Below are 17,551 nucleotides of genomic sequence, written 5' to 3'. Positions count from 1 at the left end.
TAACATTTTTATTATAAGATGACTTGAGAGCAATATGTAGTTTCTACCATAGGATTAGATGCTCCAAGATCATCTTTCTTGTATTGTACATTACATCCCATAATGAACCATCCATAATTATTTTGCATGCAAATACATGTCAACTTTAATTTTGTAAACCAATATTTGATATTATTTTGTAACTATTTTACCATTTATTTTTATATTTTTGCTCTCGCATCGACATCTACACATATATACACGATAAATGAGAACCTCGATATTTAGAACCCTACTAGCTACCACCTTACTTTATCGGTGATTTTTGCAACTCTTTCACAAAAAGAAAAAGAAAAAAAAGAAGATATAAATAACGTTTAAATCCTCCTAATAGAAACAAAATCAAGGAGGCGAAAGTGAAAGAGATATGGAAATTGCATAATGAGGAGGCAATCGTGTTTCACCACTAAATTCCCATTCCTCTTGTGTGCAATAATAAACTAACACCACCACCGGTTCCGCCATTGTCATTGCCATGGCCTCCACATTCCTCTTCTCCCCCTTTTCTTCTTCTTTCCTGCTGGCTCTTTCTTTCCTCACTTTCCTCGTCACTCTCCTCCTCGCATCCGCTGAATTTCTCGGCCGCCACTTGCGGTATTCCAAATTCTGGACTCCTAATTCCAAATTCCACCTCCCTTCCCGTTCCGCCATGCTCCTCTGTTACTTCCCCGCTCTCTCTCTCTCATCCATCTCCTCTCTTTTCCTCTTCCCCCACCACTTTCCTCACTTCTCCAGAATTTTCCTCATCAATTCGCTTTTTTTCATCCATTTCTTCAAACGGATCTTCGAGGTACATGTGTGTAATTATTCTATTCATTTTATCCTCTCTTGTTGTTTGCTGTTTCTTTGGTCAATGAGTAATCTTAAATTGATATGATATTAAATTTGTCACCTATCGATTTAGGTTTTTAGGTCAATCGTTAAATTTAAGAGAGAGGTCTTTTTTTTATCATTCCCTTCAAGATCTTCGACATTTTGGTATCGTTGTTCTTACTCAATTCTTTTTACTTCACCTTGATATTTAGAGTTTGAGAGTGGAAAAAGGATGTGACTAGTATAAAAGAGTGTTCTTGTAATTGAGATTGAGATGAATAATTATTCTATATGATTGTAACAATTTTTTCACATATGTGGAATTCTTTGTTGTGGTTTTTCTCTGAGTTTTGAGTTTTGAGTTTTCTATGTAAATTCTTGTGTTTACTAGTTTTATCGTTTTCTTTTTAATTTCTCTATTACTTTTCTGTTTATTCCTGCAATGAATGTAGGAATTTTTTTCCCAACATTTTCTACATCATGAATCTCCATTGTTTCAGGTTCTATTCGTTCACAAATACAGCAATAAGATGGCTCTGAACGACGCGATTATGACCTCAATTTCCTACCTACTCTTCACTACTGGTACTATCTATGCTCAGATGCTTTCACAGGATCTGGCAGAGCCAGAGATTGATCTGAAAGCGGTGGGATTGGTGATGTACGGGATTGGAATCACTGGTAATTTCTATCACCATATTCTACTGTCGAGATTGAGAAGAGAAGGTGATCGAGAGTATAGAATTCCAAGAGGAGGGTTGTTTAAGGTGATCGTGTGCCCTCACTATCTGTTTGAGATCGTGGAATTTCTCGGAATCGTTTTGGTTTCGCAAACATTGTTCGCAATGGTGTTTGTGCTCGGATCGACATTGTTCTTGATTGGAAGAAGCTACACCACTAGGAATTGGTACCTTTCTAAATTTGAAGATTTTCCTCGTCATGTTAAGGCCATTCTCCCTTTTGTTTTCTGAAATTCTTCGATTCCCAATCTTGGAATCATCTATGCCTCCAATAATGTATCTAGCCATCTACCCTTGTTTAATTTTTATAGCATATTTGTATACTCAAAAAAAAAAAGAATAAATTATATCATATTTCACAACAAAATGTATAGTGCATGGATTAAATTTGGCTAGTACAATGACTAAGATTAAATTTAGTTCACTCCTTAGCTTCTTTTGTTTTGAGCTCAAATATAGGGTGAAAAACTGATTTTTAAAGTAATTTTTCTATTTAAATTTAGTTAAAAAATCAGTTTTTCGCCCTATATTTGAGTTCACTCCTTAGCTTCTTTTGCTTTGAGCTCAAATATAGGGTGAAAAACTGATTTTTAACTAAATTTAAATAGAAAAATTACTTTGAAATCTTTGCTTAATATCTCCTTAACTTTTATATTTTATAAGAAGATTTCAATTTATATCCATAAATTTTGGAGTTTATCAATTAAAATAAAATTTCAATCTAATAATTATATCCGTTAAAATTAGGTCATTGATAATTGTTTTTTAAATTATTTCATTTAAAATCAACTTAGAACTACTTAAATAAAATTTAAAATCTTAGCAAGAAAGTTAAGTTTAAAGAAATTTAAATGATTCTAAGTTTAAAGAAAAATTGTAACTATCTATTCGATTTGACCAATGCATTTTTCTATAATTAACATTAATATTTGCACCTTAAGAAGTCAATTATATGTGTGAAACTCAAAGCTATGGGTCAAAATTTTAAAACAAAATTCCAAGGGAGGTCTAAACGGATACTATCTATTTAATTTATACATTTTACTCAAATTTAACTCTTTCAAATTATAGCTCATATGAATTCTAAAGTTTAGGATAAAGATTAAAGGGCATATATATATATATATATATAATCTTACACATCTTTGATTTTTTTGTTGCAGATTCTATTTTTCACTACAAATTTATTTGCCTTTGTTCTACTCTTTGGTATGTTTTCAAAATCTAAGTCAAGTTTTGAAAACTAGTCCCGTTTATAACTATTTGGTTTTTTGTTTTTAGTTTTTAAAAATTAAGCTCATTTCTTCTCTCTTTTTTTAATCTTTCTTAAGTGCAAGAGTTAATTCTTAACTAAATTTTAAAAAAAAAAACAAAAACAAAACAAAACAAAACAAAAAACAAGTTTTTAAAAATTATCCTTTTTTTTTATTTCAAAATTTTGCTTGATTTTTTTGAAAACATTGATAAAATGTAGATATCGAAGTAAGAAATTTAGAAATATTAAGACGGTATTTATAGACTTAATTTTCAAAAAAAAAAAAAAAAAAAAAAACCAAATTGTGATAACTAATAACCATGGTCTAAATATGTTGTCTTGGAGTTCTTATTTTTGTGATTTAAATTTGACCATGAATCCATATATTTATATAACAAGCATAATTTTTAAAAATAATAATAATAATAATAAATGATTATCAATCATAACCTAAAATTTATGCTTGAATTCCATTCCCTTAAATGCCACACCATTTTAGATTCGAAATCCGTAAGAAAATAATTTCATTGTTCATATCTAAATCTTATACAAATTTATGAATTCGTTAATAGTTACTCTTTTTGTATGTAGATTCAAAATTTCACATTGTTACTTGTAGTGTAATGTAACTTTTTCCTTATTTATATATATATATATATATATATATTAAGTTTTACCATAAGGTATTTAAATGTAAAATCACACATCTTAAAAAATGATAAAACAAGATAGACACTAATATTGAAATTATAAAAATAAAACTAAAGCTAGGAATCAGTGTCGGAACCCGAAATTTTATATAGGGATACTATATGTATAAGTTTAACAAAAAAAAAAAATCTATATATGAATGTAAATATATATATATATTCATAACTTCATATATTAACTAATCTATTACATTACAATATTACTCTACAAATTTTCATGTTTTGAAATTGAACCTGACTCTTCACTTACTTATGATTTGAATAGATAACAACAAAAACAATATGCAGCATCTTTTGAAATGTTATTCTAACTAATTAGAATATTTACTTAATCAAGCTATATTAAATCGTGTTGACTTTGTACAAAATTTTTAAGTGGAAAAGTATGATTTCGAGACTAATAAGGACCTTTTAGTAAATATACTATATGAACTTGATCTCGAATATTATAATTATAATAATAAATTTTGGTTCTTAGATCGGGATGTGCAGGTAGTTTTTCTAAATTGATTTTTTTATAAGATCGATTAAAATCTTTTTTTTTAAGATGATACCTCTATAATCTCTATTGTTATTTTTCTTTTATAATATCTCTCCATATTAATTTTGAATTAACTCTACAAAAGTACTAATAATAAGAATATTACATTCTATTATATAGATTTAAAGGCATAAAAACTTGAAGTTTAAGAAGATTTTAAAATTTACTTGTCAAGTTTGTAGATCTAAACGAGTAGCACCAAATAATCCTCTTGCTTGAACTCCAAAATTAATTTTAAAAACCTATACGAGTAAATGTGAATGTAAAAAGAACATGGAAACAAACAAAAGTATGTAAAATGTAATGTGAACATAAAAATCATGAACGATACATTTTTTATTGAATGTTCTTGAGATTGAAAAATGAATTTCGAACGGAAGGAAACAAGTCTATAAATTGTCTAGCCTTGTTGTTGATAAGAAAATATTGTTTTATTATTTATTAAAAAAGACACATTATTATATTCTAAATGTCATGTTGTTTATTAAAAAAACGACACATTATTATATTTTAAATGTCACATTGTTTAACCTACTTTCCTTTATTATTCTTTACCTGACTTGGATTTTAAAAGCCCATTAGAGATGAAAAATAGTCAAACTCCTACCATCCAAACAACACTAGACACTAACAAGTCAACTCCATTTTTGTTACTCAATTGGAATTTTTATATATATTACTTTTTAATTTATATTAAAAATACAAAAGATAAATAAATTGAGGGGGGCACATGGCTCAGCCTATGCTAGAAATAGATGTATAGTTTATTAATTAATGCCTAAAAATGAAGATATGAATCTTTAACTTCTTGTCGTAACTTAGGCCGAAATTGGTCAATACTTTCACCAATTAAGCTAGTTAACCCAACAAAAAATAGTCATCTAATAATGTAATATTATGTCCCTAATCCTCATAAATAGATTAAAATATTATTTTGGTATATGTACTTTGAGTTTCATCCTCAAAAATAAAAAAATCATCCATTTTGATATCTATACTTTTATTAAATGTCTATTTTTATTACATGTATTTTTTTAAATACTAAAATAAACCCAACAGTAAGTTTATTCTTGATTTTTTTTAAAATTTCTATTAATGTTTTCTTTATAACATTTGAAAATATATTTACATGGCGTCTTTTTTGTTTAAAAAGTATTATTATTCGACCAATTTCAATAAAGATTAATTTTGAAAAGCTAAGACTCCGTTTGGTAAACATTTGGTTATTTGTTTTTTGAAAATTAAGCCTATGAACATTATTTCACCTTCAATTTTTCTTCTTTTGTTTTCTACTTTTTACCAATAGTTTAAAAAACAAAGCTAAATATAGAAAAACTAAAAAAGTAGTTTTTAAAAACTTGTGTTTGTTTTTAAAATTTAGCTAAGAATTCAACCAATATACTTAACAAAATGCAAATCATTGTAAGAAATTGAGAGAAAATAAGTTTAATTTTCAAAAATCAAAAACAAAAAAACGAAATAGTTATCAAACATGACCTAAATTTAAGAGTGGTTGAAAATATAATAACTAATCTTAAGATATTTATTGAAAGAATGAGGACTAAAATTTCACCATTAAAAAAGCACCAACTAAATCGTAATGGTCCCCAAATTAGAGATACCAAAATATTATTCTAATTATAATTTTAAGCTTCGGCTGACATATCAATATTTTTATATTTTTAGAGTTCAACGGACATGAATGTTGAATTTGATATTTATATTATATCGTAAAAAAAATCATGAAATATTAAAAAACATAAATGGTTTATTTACTAATTTAAATTTTGTTTTGAATTTTTTGTTTATATATAGTCTTTTAAGCAATTTTTTCTTTTTCTTTTTTTTAATATTGTTGAGAAATATCAATCGACATCAACATTTTATCTTATATTTTAATAGAATTGAAACCGCCACATTTTTATCGATATCAACATTTAAATTATAGGTTTAAATTCTATTTTGGTTCCCGAACTTTGAGCTTTGTTCTATTTTGGTCCCAAAACTTTTAAAAACGTTTGTTTTAGTCTCTGAATTTTTAAAAAGTGTTTGGTCCCTATTGTTAAGATTATGTTAACTCTTTAAAGATAAATTCGTTTGAGTATGAAATTTAACTCTTTAAAGATAAATTCGTTTGAGTATGAAATTGCTCCTCGTATAAGTTGAGTAAGATGAAGGTTACATAAAATATCAAGAAAAATGTGCTAAAATAGTGAACGGCCAAAATCTTGGACGAAAAATGACTTTTAAGATCTCCTATGAAAAGTCTATATTTCCTTATTCGAAATTGAAATTTAGATTTTTTTTTTTTAGCATTACTAACTTATTTGACAGTGCAATAATTGTTAAAAAAAATAATCTTACCACTATAATTAATCGTATTATAAAATTTGGAGATTAAAATATAATAAGATTTAAAGATGAAAATAAAATTCATTCTGTTAATCTTCATCTGCTTTTGGCGCTTGAATTTAAACCCCAAACTTCAAATATGTTGACGCTTCCATTTGATCATCGTTTCAGCAATTCAATTACTCTATTCTAATCGTTTGGCAATGGATCGACTGGATGCTTCAACGAAGCTCATGATAGTTTCCGATCTCGATCTCACAATGGTTTGAATTTCGACTACCTCGCGTGATCATTTTCCTTTTTCCTTCTCGAAAATTTCGATATGGAGATTGTAATTAACAGGTCGATCACGATGATAACCACAACACCTCGCTTCTCAAGTTTAATGCCCTATGGGAAGCCTACTACCGTCGGGATTCTCTTCTCGTATTCTCAACCGGAAGATCGCCGACGAGTTATAGAAAATTGAGGGAGGAGAGGCCTCTGCTGACCCCCGATATAACGGTAATGTCTGTCGGAACGGAGATTGCGTATGGTGAATCGATGGTTCCAGATGAAGAATGGGAACGATTTCTGAATCGAAACTGGAATCGAGATTTAGTCATGGAGGAAACCCTAAAATTTCCGGAACTTAAGCCGCAGGTAGAGATGCTGATTTGATGAAAATATTGGGGTTTTCATTCCTAGTTATGTATTATATGGATGTTTTCGATTCTCATTGCTTCTTGAGGATTTCCTTTTTTTTAGCCCTAATTGGTTTGATTGGGATATTTCTTCAACCTGCACGATAATATGAGGACATTACAGTCAGAAGCGGAGCAACGGCCTCATAAAGTTAGCTTCTTCGTAGAGAAGAATAAAGCCCCACAAGTGGTGAATGCTGTATCTGAACGTTTAGAGAAACGAGGGGTAAATCTGTTTTTATTTCTTTCTTTATTTTGGCTGAACTAGACTTACTGAATTCGATGTTTAGCCATTTTAAACACTCCGCTTGTTCTCCCCAAGATAGAGTCAATCTCCGACGCCCCATTAAAGAAAGAAGAGGAAAAGAATAGAAAAACAATCTGCCCTGTGTTTCCCTTTTATTATTATGTATAGAGCAGGATAGGTTGTTGGATCACGGCGTTTTATTAACTCACTGAAATACTGTGTCAGTTGGATGTAAAAGTACTCTACAGCAGTGGAATTGCTTTGGACGTATTGCCAAAACGTGCTGGAAAAGGTGAGGCGCTTGCATATCTTCTTAAGAAGTTTGAATCTGATCGGAAAGCTCCAACCAATGTTCTTGTTTGTGGCGATTCTGGAAATGACACTGATCTTTTCAGCGTCCCCAACGTCTATGGTGTGATGGTCTGTAGCTTCAAAAAGCTTCCTTATCTAACTATTTACTGATGATGCATCATCGTCAACATGTCCTTGTAAACCTTAGATTATCTGGTATAATCTTTTTCCTCATTTGTGTAGGTAAGCAATGCACAGGAAGAGCTACTACAATGGTATGTGGACAATGCAAAGGACAACCCAAAAGTAATTCATGCTAGCGAGAGATGTGCAGGTGGGATCATAGAGGCTATTGGCAGCTTCCAACTTGGTCCTAATTTGTCCCCAAGAGACATTATAGATTCCAAAGGGTGCTGCAAAGTGGAGACTATCGATCCTTGTTTTGAAGTTGTGAAGTTTTATGTGCTTTACGAGAGATGGAGACGTGGTGAAGTCGAGAAGTCGGAGCTGTATCTTGAATATCTTAAGTCCATCTTTGTAAGTCTTGCATAGTCCAAAGTTATATGGAGTTAATTCAATCTTGGAAGCTTTCATCTCATTCAGTGTTTCTCATTTTACTGGAATATCATCCACTGAGTGACTATGAACCAAGTTTTTCTTCATCTCTAATTTGTTACCCTGCTAGGAATATGAAAATATAGAGTTGGTTTTTGGGGTTTGAGAAGTTCAAATTTATGATGATTGATGATGTAGCCTGCAGGAGGGATAGCAGTTGATGCAAATGGGAAAGAGAGAAGTAGGGAGGAATTGATAGATGGAATGAGAGGGTTATATGGTGACATGAAGGCCACTCCATTTCGGACCTGGCTCGATGGGCTCTCATCCGCGCAGGTCGGGTCCAATTCATGGCTTCTCAGGTTCAATAAATGGGAATCTTCATCTTCATCTTCACGTTCATCGTCATCATGGTTATCGGGTAAGAATATGATCTCTGCAATGCCATTCATTACAAAATGATGATTTAATAGATATTATGTCTCTGATCTCTGCAATGCCATTCATTATAAAATGATGATTTAATAGATATTATGTCTCCTCCCTTGACACCCTGTTTTGTTTATACAGGGAATCAGTTTTTGGGGTGCTTCACTACAGTTCTAATGAGTTCACAGGTGAAAACTATAAGCCATTGTTGGTTTTGTTTTGATGTTTGGCATTTTTATCCATCTCACTCTTTGAATATGCAACAGAGCAAAGTTTCAGAGGGTGGTTTGATGTGGATGCACGTACAACACACGTGGTTGGATGGTTCACCTTCAGAACCACAACACAACACTTGCTTCATCTAAAATCAGTTTTATTAGAATCTCCCAATGTTCAACAGTTTGATTATGGAACTAATATCCTAAACAAGTATGTATCTATTTCTGTTATTATCCAAAAAATCTATTTCCATGGTTAAGTTCAACCCTGGAATTGATTGTATCACTTGAATGCAAATTGTAAAGGGAGTGATGGTGAAAATAACTATTTAGGCTTTGTTTGATAATAATTTCATTTTAAATTTTTTATTTTTAAAAATTATGCTTGTTAGTTTTCATTTTATTAAGTATTAAATAAATATTTGAATTCTTAACCAAGTCTTAAAAACAAAAACAAGTTTTAAAAAATGACTTGTTTTAGTTTTCCAAGTATGGCTTAGATTTCAAAAAAGTAGACAAAAAATAAAGAAAGAAAGAAAGAAGCCTAGTGGTAGAAATAATATTCATAAACTTAGTTTTACCAAAAATCAAATGATTAGCTTGGCTCCCTTTGAGATTAAAAGTTAGAAGGATAACTGGTTTTTATTTTTTATTAAATTTTAGTTGTTTTTAAGTCCAACAATATGTGGAATGAATGGTAGATAATTCATAATTTATATCAATTAAACTATACTTTTGTTGGAATTAGATTATTGTCTAGAACAATATCTCTCTCCAACATCTTTTATTATCATTTTTGCATTTTTTTTATTTCTCTAATTCTTTTCTTATAGATTCTTCTCTCTAATTTTCTTTTTCGTATTAACTGCCCTTAAATCAAGTGATTGTTGCAATTTCATCCTTCAACTTTTTCATGCAAAAAAATTTCATACTCTGGTGTTCTTCCACCAAACTAACAAAAGAACTAAAAATTTTGTTCTACCTTCCCTCAAAAAAAGCTTTGTGCCAAAATTCGAATTTGGTTTTGGTAGCCTCGTTACCATCTATTTTAGCCATCAACAACTGTTAGGCTTCATAGGAATTACAGGGGTGTTCATGGTTAGGTATGGTTTTGAATATATATCAAACCGATCAGACCGTTTGTTCCAAACCAAACGAAACCAAAAATATTCAGCTCATATATATATATAAACCGTTTTGTTCGATTGATTTTCGGTCATATATATATATATATTACTAGAAGACAGCACTTCTGTGCGGGTCTCTCTCTAATACTTGGTAGATATGGGTTTGTGACTATTCTGCTTTTTTCATGTCTTTCTATCAGCAGAGAATGGAGAATCATTCCAAGAGTTGCTTTCTAAATGCCAAAGGACATTATCAGAAACTAAAATAAGGTAAAGCTTAATGTAACTAAGATGGATGCTTTTACTACTACGATCCATAAAATCATTCACTGAATAAATGGCCAAGCATTTGAGATTGTTTCAACCTACAAGGCTGATATCGTAACCTAACCTCATAACTTCAAATTTCCCGAACTAATTACTAAGTCCTCAACAAACTAATGCCTGCGGCTGACTGTACCTACAATATACAAACAAGCAATTGTAGCAACGATCGTTGCAATCAAGGATGGCGTTCCACAAATTCCTGCCGATGTTGACCTATGGATGAAACAAAATCAACATCTTAATGACATTGAAGTTCCTTTGGGAATAAAATGATGTTGAAATTGAAATTCATATGCAATGGATCAACAAAGAACATTTTAGCAAAAGCTTAAAATCACAGAAACATTATAGATGAAAAAAATACATTTGGTCCCTAAACTTTCATGTAAGTAACAATTTAGTTCTTGAACTTTAGTTTGTAACGATTTAATCTCAGTACTTTCAATTTTGTAACAATTTAGTCCCTAAGCTTTTATACATACAATTTCATCCTTGTACTTTCAAATTTATAGCAATTTCGTCCCTAAAGTAAAAACGAGTCATCAAAATTATATGAATTTTTATTATTTTATGATATAAACTTTGTATTTTATAAAAATATTGAATCTCTAATTACTTTATTGGTTTATTTATTCAAAAAATCTCATTAAATCTTAACACTAATTTCTACAATAAGGACTAAATTGTTACGAAAACTAAATGGTTGCTTTTATGAAAATTTAAGAACTAAAAGTGATTTTAAAATCTGAGTACGATTTTAATATGCAAGCAAAAGAATGGGAAAAGTAATATACTGGTCTCCATTTCAAAATGGAAATTAGATCGTGACTTGGCATTAAACAAAAATGTGCCCAAAACCGAATCGAAGGATATCAGTTAATATGGAGTAAGATTAGTACTTACCTCGCGACAAAGTCCTTAACCGATCCAGTTGTAAGTCCAAAACCGAAAGGAAAAAGTGGATCGTAGTGTGGATCTCCAACGTTCATTGGCAGTTGGTCTACAGATTTAAACCATGTTCTTGGAAGCTTCCCACTGAATCCATGGTCTCCATAAAGGGCATCAGTGACTCCTAGGCCTTCAGTGCCAGGTAACCAAGCAGCTACCAAAGCATCAACTGATGAAATGTATGGTTCCATCACAATTGGCCTTCCAGAAATGACAACCACCACACACTTTACAGAACCACAAACATTTTTTATGATGCTTGGACCAGGATCCAACATGGTAAGTGTCGTACTATCCCCTCCAGTCTCAGCATATGGAGCTTCACCAATAACAACTATGGCATACGAGAAGTCATTGGACTTGACAAAGTCACTATCAGGATCCTCACGGAATACGACCTCAGTGCTTGGATCTACTGTTGATTTAATGGCGGCGAGGATGGTAGTTCCTGCAAAGTAGAGAATGGAAAACTTGAATGTTTCCTACTCTAATATGAAAAAAAAAAAAGACTTGAACAATGAGAGTAAATGAGAGAATAATCTTGGCTTATCTGAGAAAGTTTTGGTAACTAAGAAGTCCAAAAGGAAAACTCATTGTTATCTACAAACTTTGAAAGGGAAAATTACCTTTTTAATCCTCGAGTTTTTAAGAATATGTGCATTTGGGCTTGAGGTTTCAAAGTAGACATTTTTAGTCCTCAAGTTTTTAAGAATAGATTTTTAAGAATCGATACATCTATTCTTAAAAACTCAGAGACTGAAAAGGTATATTTTGACAACTCATAGATCAGATGCACATGTTCTTTAGAATTCAGGGACTAAAAAAGTATAGTTAGACTATAGATATGTACATTTTATAAAATTGTTCTTATCAGCACGTTTAGACTAGCAAACAAATGTTGTTTTCTGTATCCCAACTAGCATACATCTCCAGAATGTTTCAAACTTACCCCAGGTATCTTCCTAACTAGCCAGGAAATACTTTTTAATGTATGAAAAATCACAAATTCGGAGAACTCTTGATTTATGGTTCTAATGAATAAGTGAAAAGAAACACACCTCTTGTACCATTGTTGCCACTGAACCCTTGCCATGCAATTGTCCATCCACCACATTGATATCCTAAATTATCAGCGTGAGTGCCAGCAACAAGGATCTTTGGGGCTTTCTTAGAAAGGGGTAGTAGCAATGGGTTGCTATCATTTTTCCCATTCTTCAGCAGTACAAGTGACTGCCTCACAGCATCTCTTGCCAAGTCTCTATGTGCCTATTAATTATAAATGCAAAATTATGTCCATGAGAACATTCATGGGATTTCTTTAGCTAGAGGAAAAAGAATGTATTCGAGCATTAAGAAAAATCAGAAGTTTAAATTGAGAGACAAGGTTATATTTAACTTTAAGATAAAGTTAGAGGGGTATTAAGAGAAATCAAAAGTTTCTCCCACTAAGCTCCTCTCATACTTATAAGTTATAACCCATTGATGAGAAATTTTTCAAGGACAATAGAAATGAAAAGATAAGTACACGATATAAATGCTTCTAAGATGATTAAACTGGCACCCATCTGACTTTCTAACTAAAGAAGGGTCAGGTATATATTTTGAAATAGTTGGAGTAAGACCTGGCTCCCAAGCTCATTGACAAGGCTGTAATCACTCAAGGGGCTTTCAAAAAGACCCATTGTGAACTTGACTGACAAAATTCTCCCAACAGCATCATCAATGCGATCCATTGGGATGACATTGCTCTTCACTAGAAATGTAAGATCATCAATGAACTCTGCATACTTGTAAGGAATCATGACCTGCAGAAAAAAGAACAAAAGCCAAATACCCCAACTTCCATTATCAAATATTGCACTCAATTCCAACATTTCAAAACTACGAATCAGTCAACAGTTCAATTTTGATTTAAGAGACCCTTAAAAGAGAGACCACCAACCATGTCAATGCCAGCTAAAATTGCAGCTTGAATAGAGTAAGTGTAATTAGAATGAGGTGTGGAAGTAATTCTGTCCAGACCCTCCCAATCTGAGATGACAAAACCCTGAAACATAGTAAAATTAGTAAATGTCAGACAGTAGCATAATTTCAGAAATAAAATATCAGCAAATGGTTTTAACAAAACAGAAGATAGTTTTTCAAAACAAACTTAAACTGTCAGAAATACCTTATATTTAAGGGTGCCCTTGAGGAAGTCAGTAATCAGCTCACGGTTTGCATGCATCTTTACTCCATTCCAACTAGAATAGGAAGCCATTACTGATGAAACGCCCTTGATGATCGAATCTAAATAGGCAGGCATGTGAATGCTGAGCAGTCCATGCCTGTTAATAACGGTATTATTCTCATTGATGCCATGAGTTGTCCCACCATCTCCAACAAAGTGCTTTGCACAGGCGATAACCTTTTTACTGCAAGAGCGGAGGAAGAGAGTTTACAAAGAAATCAGACATTCTGTCGGTAATTTAGTAGAAGAATAACAGTTTCGCAGGATGCAATGCTCCATTTCCATATTCAACTTCCAGAATGTTGTATAAAATGGACCCACACTTTGATATGCCATACGATTTTTTGTGACTAGAGGAAAACATTACCCTACTGACGTGAAGAGGCTTTCAGGAAACATTTTGCATGGATTCACAATTTTATATTGAAAAAGAAAAAAAAAAATTCTACATCTTCAAAGGCCATACGTTCCGCCAACATATGGAATTCCCTTCCGATAATTAGCAGGAGGCTCTCCTTGCAGGCCAATTATAATCTCCGTCATTTCTTTCACAATTTTTGGATCCTCACTGTAGCTTTCATAACACCGCCCCCACCTTGGGTCCCTACAAACCTAAAAGAAAGTTTCCAGGGAAAGAGACTGTTATACATCTAGTTTACCACTAAAACAAATAGTGAGATTCAATCAAACATCTGTTTTTTTAAATAAGCAACATGTGTTTACCGCAAGGCATGGAGCAAAGGTATAAGAAATCCCCGTCGCTCTAACTTCAAGTGCTGTTGCAGCACCAATCCTTCGAGCTAGGTCAGGGTTTCTGTGTAGGAAAGACAAGGAACAAATGTAAAGAGTTTGTACATTTTTCATTCTACCGTGCTCTATCAGAACAAATTTTATTGGAGCTTTCTAGGTAGGCAAACTTCAGCACAGCTCAATCGAGCATAAGTTTAGGTTAAACTTGAAGACCACATAAAAAGGATATATGAAGCAAAGGATCTAGAAAACATTGACTATATTACAACTTTTATGTGCTGGGCTATAAAGAAAAGAAAAACACTTGCCTGGTAGCTCCAAGTCCAACATTATGAGGAAATACTGTAGCATTGTAAACATTATTATGGCCATGAACAGCATCAATGCCATAAAACATTGGGATACCCAGTCGACTAGAAAGAGAACCCTTCTGAAAATCATTTATCATGTTAACCCAATCTTCAGCACGAGCATCTGGAAGCGGCACACTTCCACCACCACTTAGCACACTTCCTGTACAAATTTGAACAGTTGCACGAACGAGAGGTTTTTCAATCAGTTGCTACTTGTGACAAGTCATACTGGAATGCCATAACCTCAACACTATATGCCCTTGACCATGAATTCGAGATTGCTTAAGCAAATTGGCATATTTAGTAATATAAATTTCAAAACTCCAGAGCTTTATTTTTAAAAGGAAACAAGTCTCTTCATTGAATTAGTGAAAAGAGGTTAATGCTCAAAGTACAGTATTCAAAACTCTAGACCTCACAACATTATACAGCAATAGTGCTTCAAATATAATTCTAATAGATTGTAACGTTTAAACTCCTAAAAATTTCCAAAGGTATTTATTTTGTTATGATGACAATGATATCAGTTAGTATTATTTTTCTTCTCTTTGGAACTGAAGGATTACTTAGAAGAACTGTAATGTTCTAAGACATTATATAGAGCATCAATGACAAAGAGGCGAGTGGAACCTGTTCAACATCTCAACTATTTGCCACAAGAATCAAGTGTAGTTGAGCCTAGAACCAGATTAGGAACATAACACTCACAAAACTGGAAAAAAAAAAAACACCAAACACTACTCTGAACTGCTCCAAACCAAAACTTACAATTTGAGCATGAGATATTTTTATCATTAAATGTGCAAATCTTGAAGAGCATACAGATAAAACTGACAGCATGAGAACAGGAGAGAAAGAGAATCTATTGGTTTTACCAATGAAATAATCTTTCATAACTGTAGCATTGGCAACACTCCTGTCAATCTGAATCATCTGACCAATTTTCTCTTCCACAGTCATTCGGCCAAGAAGGTCCTTAACTCGAACAGCAACTGATTGCTTAGGGTCTTTGTATTTCAAATTCTCCGCGTCCACCATTGTCACCCACCACAACCAACCCAAGCACAGAATCACAACCACCTGAACAAAAATCTTGGCCATCTTCTTTCCCTGAGTGTTTAACCCACACTGAAAAGACCAAAAAATATACACAAAGTGAACCCGCTTGCTGTACAAATGCACTTACATACCAAGAGAAATGCAGAAAATGGAAGAAAAAAGAAAGAAGACATTCCCTATTAGATATAACATTGTTAAAATTAGTGATGAGATGAGACTCAAAGATCTTCTCCTAGCTCTGTAATCAAAGTTTTTCGGTTCAGCTTTCTTTTTTTCCTACTCTATTCCAAACCCATCTCAATCCAGAGTCCCTGCCTCTATTTTCTTCAAGTATTCGTTCATTCCGTCTCAGTTTCAATTAGCACGAATCAATTTCTTGAAGTAAATTGAAGAACAAACAAGAATGAGACGCGATAAAACGAAACCCAAACTAGAATCAGTGAAGCTACTTTCTATTCCCGCTCAAACCCATGATTCCAAACCCATTTTCAGTAGTGTAATCAAACACAGAGGTAATAGGGGGAGAGAGGTGCTACCTGAAAGTGTGAATGAGAGTGGCAATGCGAGAAAGCAAAATAGGGAAGATGAAATGGAAGCTAAGGAAAAACAATGGAGGAAATGGGGATAAGATATTGAGTTTGGTTGAAGAGTGGAAGAGCGAAAGCTGGGAAAAGTGGAGAGGTGGAAAGAAGAAAAGCTAAATCGTGGGAAATGGGAGAGAGGAAACAGAGAGAATCTTCAGATTTTCTTTTACGCCATTACTGAACTCTGTTCGTCACAGTTGAGTGGCAAATTCATCGTGGGAACTTCTTTTTATTTTTTCCCTTTTTCTTGTTAATTCAACCTCTAAAAAGAACTATCTTCCTAACGAAGTAGGTTGATGCAAATATAAGTATTAAATGCAAAATTGTTTCCAAAAGTTTGGGTGCTCTGATAAATATATACAAATTATTATAAATACCATAATAATATAGGTGTAATATAGATGTCTATGTTTAATGTTCAAATGTCGAAGTGTTATTCTCTCGTTACTTCATGTATTGACATGTGTCATATAATTACATATGTTCAGTGTCTAAATATGTCAAATTCTGGTTGTCAAAATTTTTATGAATAACGGTCATTTCTAGATTTTATAGATAGATGTTTATCGATGAGAAATCAAGGAAATTAAGAAAGAATTTATTTATTTATATTATATTTTTTTTTATATTTGTGTTTCATTGTACCTCATTTTACTTATTTTATGACATAAATTTTCTTCCAACAAGGCTAATTGTTTTTTTTTTTTTTTTTTTTTTTTTTTGTATTTAAAGTTTAATTTCTTTTTCCATTTTTTTGTCCATTTGTATTTTGTTTGCAAAAAGTCACAACATTTATTTTGTTTGTCTTTAAGATAAAAAGTGAATTAATTTATTTCGGAAAAAAATACATTTTTGATCTACGTTTTGAATTAATTTCTATTTCTTCCGTAGGTTTTGGAATATGAAAATTTAAATCTCTCAACTAAAAAAAAATGCATATCTCAAGGGTTGACAACGGAGCCAGGACGAGGCGAGAGACTCCCCATCCCCGCCAATTGAAGGCAAGGACGGGAACAGGGATTCTCCGTTGGGTAAATGGGTCTCCACGGGGACCCATCCCCATTTATATATATATATATAAATAAAAATTTAATCGGAGACAAGGTGGAGATACCCTCCCCATCCTCGACCGGGACCTGATTAGGATCCTTGGTTTGCCCCCATCCCCGGTCAAATCGGGGATTGGGATAGGGACCCGATCCTAAGGGAATTTTTGCCATCCTTAATGGTCGATGAACTATTTTTGACATTTCAAAATTATCGTTACACTTCTAATTTTCGATGCGATGGAATAATCTTT

General features: G+C 32.4%; 3 protein-coding genes across 6 annotated transcripts; 2 read left to right on the top strand and 1 right to left on the bottom strand.

Annotated features, from left to right (window-relative positions):
• Window positions 1-377: 377 nt before the first annotated feature.
• LOC120081703 (steroid 5-alpha-reductase DET2-like) lies at window positions 378-1,959 on the top strand. 2 transcript variants are annotated; one of them, XM_039036795.2, is made up of 2 exons: window positions 378-829; window positions 1,353-1,959. In XM_039036795.2, exons 1-2 carry the CDS (start codon window positions 515-517, stop codon window positions 1,821-1,823), a joined length of 786 nt encoding a protein of 261 aa, XP_038892723.1. In that variant the 5' UTR covers window positions 378-514; the 3' UTR covers window positions 1,824-1,959. The 2 variants fall into 2 exon arrangements, with proteins under 2 accessions (XP_038892723.1, XP_038892722.1); XM_039036794.2 differs by having other exon boundaries at window positions 389-835.
• Window positions 1,960-6,543: 4,584 nt separating this feature from the next.
• On the top strand, window positions 6,544-10,364 carry LOC120081542 (sucrose-phosphatase 2-like). Of its 3 annotated transcripts, none has more exons than XR_005482877.2 (9): window positions 6,544-6,713; window positions 6,793-7,092; window positions 7,258-7,359; window positions 7,606-7,800; window positions 7,915-8,208; window positions 8,425-8,647; window positions 8,797-8,843; window positions 8,922-9,084; window positions 10,204-10,364. XR_005482877.2 is itself a non-coding variant. In XM_039036513.2 (8 exons), exons 1-8 carry the CDS (start codon window positions 6,654-6,656, stop codon window positions 9,018-9,020), a joined length of 1,320 nt encoding a protein of 439 aa, XP_038892441.1. In that variant the 5' UTR covers window positions 6,544-6,653; the 3' UTR covers window positions 9,021-9,252. The 3 variants fall into 3 exon arrangements, 1 of the variants encoding a protein (XP_038892441.1); XR_005482876.2 differs by having other exon boundaries at window positions 10,201-10,364; XM_039036513.2 differs by lacking the exon at window positions 10,204-10,364 and having other exon boundaries at window positions 8,922-9,252.
• Window positions 10,278-16,523, bottom strand: LOC120081540 (uncharacterized). Its single transcript, XM_039036510.2, has 11 exons — window positions 16,204-16,523; window positions 15,484-15,736; window positions 14,564-14,768; window positions 14,229-14,319; window positions 13,972-14,117; window positions 13,446-13,689; window positions 13,218-13,322; window positions 12,898-13,080; window positions 12,334-12,541; window positions 11,231-11,723; window positions 10,278-10,540 (listed from the first exon to the last, which is right to left on the bottom strand). Exons 2-11 carry the CDS (start codon window positions 15,707-15,709, stop codon window positions 10,438-10,440), a joined length of 2,004 nt encoding a protein of 667 aa, XP_038892438.1. The 5' UTR covers window positions 15,710-15,736; window positions 16,204-16,523; the 3' UTR covers window positions 10,278-10,437.
• Window positions 16,524-17,551: the final 1,028 nt, after the last annotated feature.

Source organism: Benincasa hispida, chromosome 7 (genome assembly GCF_027475165.1).
Source record: "Benincasa hispida cultivar pf3 chromosome 7, pf3_genome.v1.1, whole genome shotgun sequence".
NCBI lineage: Eukaryota > Viridiplantae > Streptophyta > Magnoliopsida > Cucurbitales > Cucurbitaceae > Benincasa > Benincasa hispida.
Note: the sequence above shows the minus strand (reverse complement) of the source record. Positions and strands in the feature narration are given on the sequence as shown.

Bases quoted from the DNA above. Each gene is read 5' to 3' on its own strand.
- LOC120081703 (XM_039036794.2), top strand. From the start codon at position 515: ATGGCCTCCACATTCCTCTTCTCCCCCTTTTCTTCTTCTTTCCTGCTG. The intron at 836-1,352 runs GTGTGTAATTAT...CCATTGTTTCAG, and splicing joins AACGGATCTTCGAGGTACAT to GTTCTATTCGTTCACAAATA.
- LOC120081542 (XM_039036513.2), top strand. From the start codon at position 6,654: ATGGATCGACTGGATGCTTCAACGAAGCTCATGATAGTTTCCGATCTC. The intron at 7,093-7,257 runs GTAGAGATGCTG...AGGACATTACAG, and splicing joins TTCCGGAACTTAAGCCGCAG to TCAGAAGCGGAGCAACGGCC. The intron at 8,209-8,424 runs GTAAGTCTTGCA...TTGATGATGTAG, and splicing joins AATATCTTAAGTCCATCTTT to CCTGCAGGAGGGATAGCAGT.
- LOC120081540 (XM_039036510.2), bottom strand. From the start codon at position 15,709: ATGGCCAAGATTTTTGTTCAGGTGGTTGTGATTCTGTGCTTGGGTTGG. The intron at 14,118-14,228 runs GTAAACACATGT...ACTTTCTTTTAG, and splicing joins CCTTTGCTCCATGCCTTGCG to GTTTGTAGGGACCCAAGGTG. The intron at 13,690-13,971 runs GTATGGCCTTTG...CCGCTCTTGCAG, and splicing joins ATTCCATATGTTGGCGGAAC to TAAAAAGGTTATCGCCTGTG.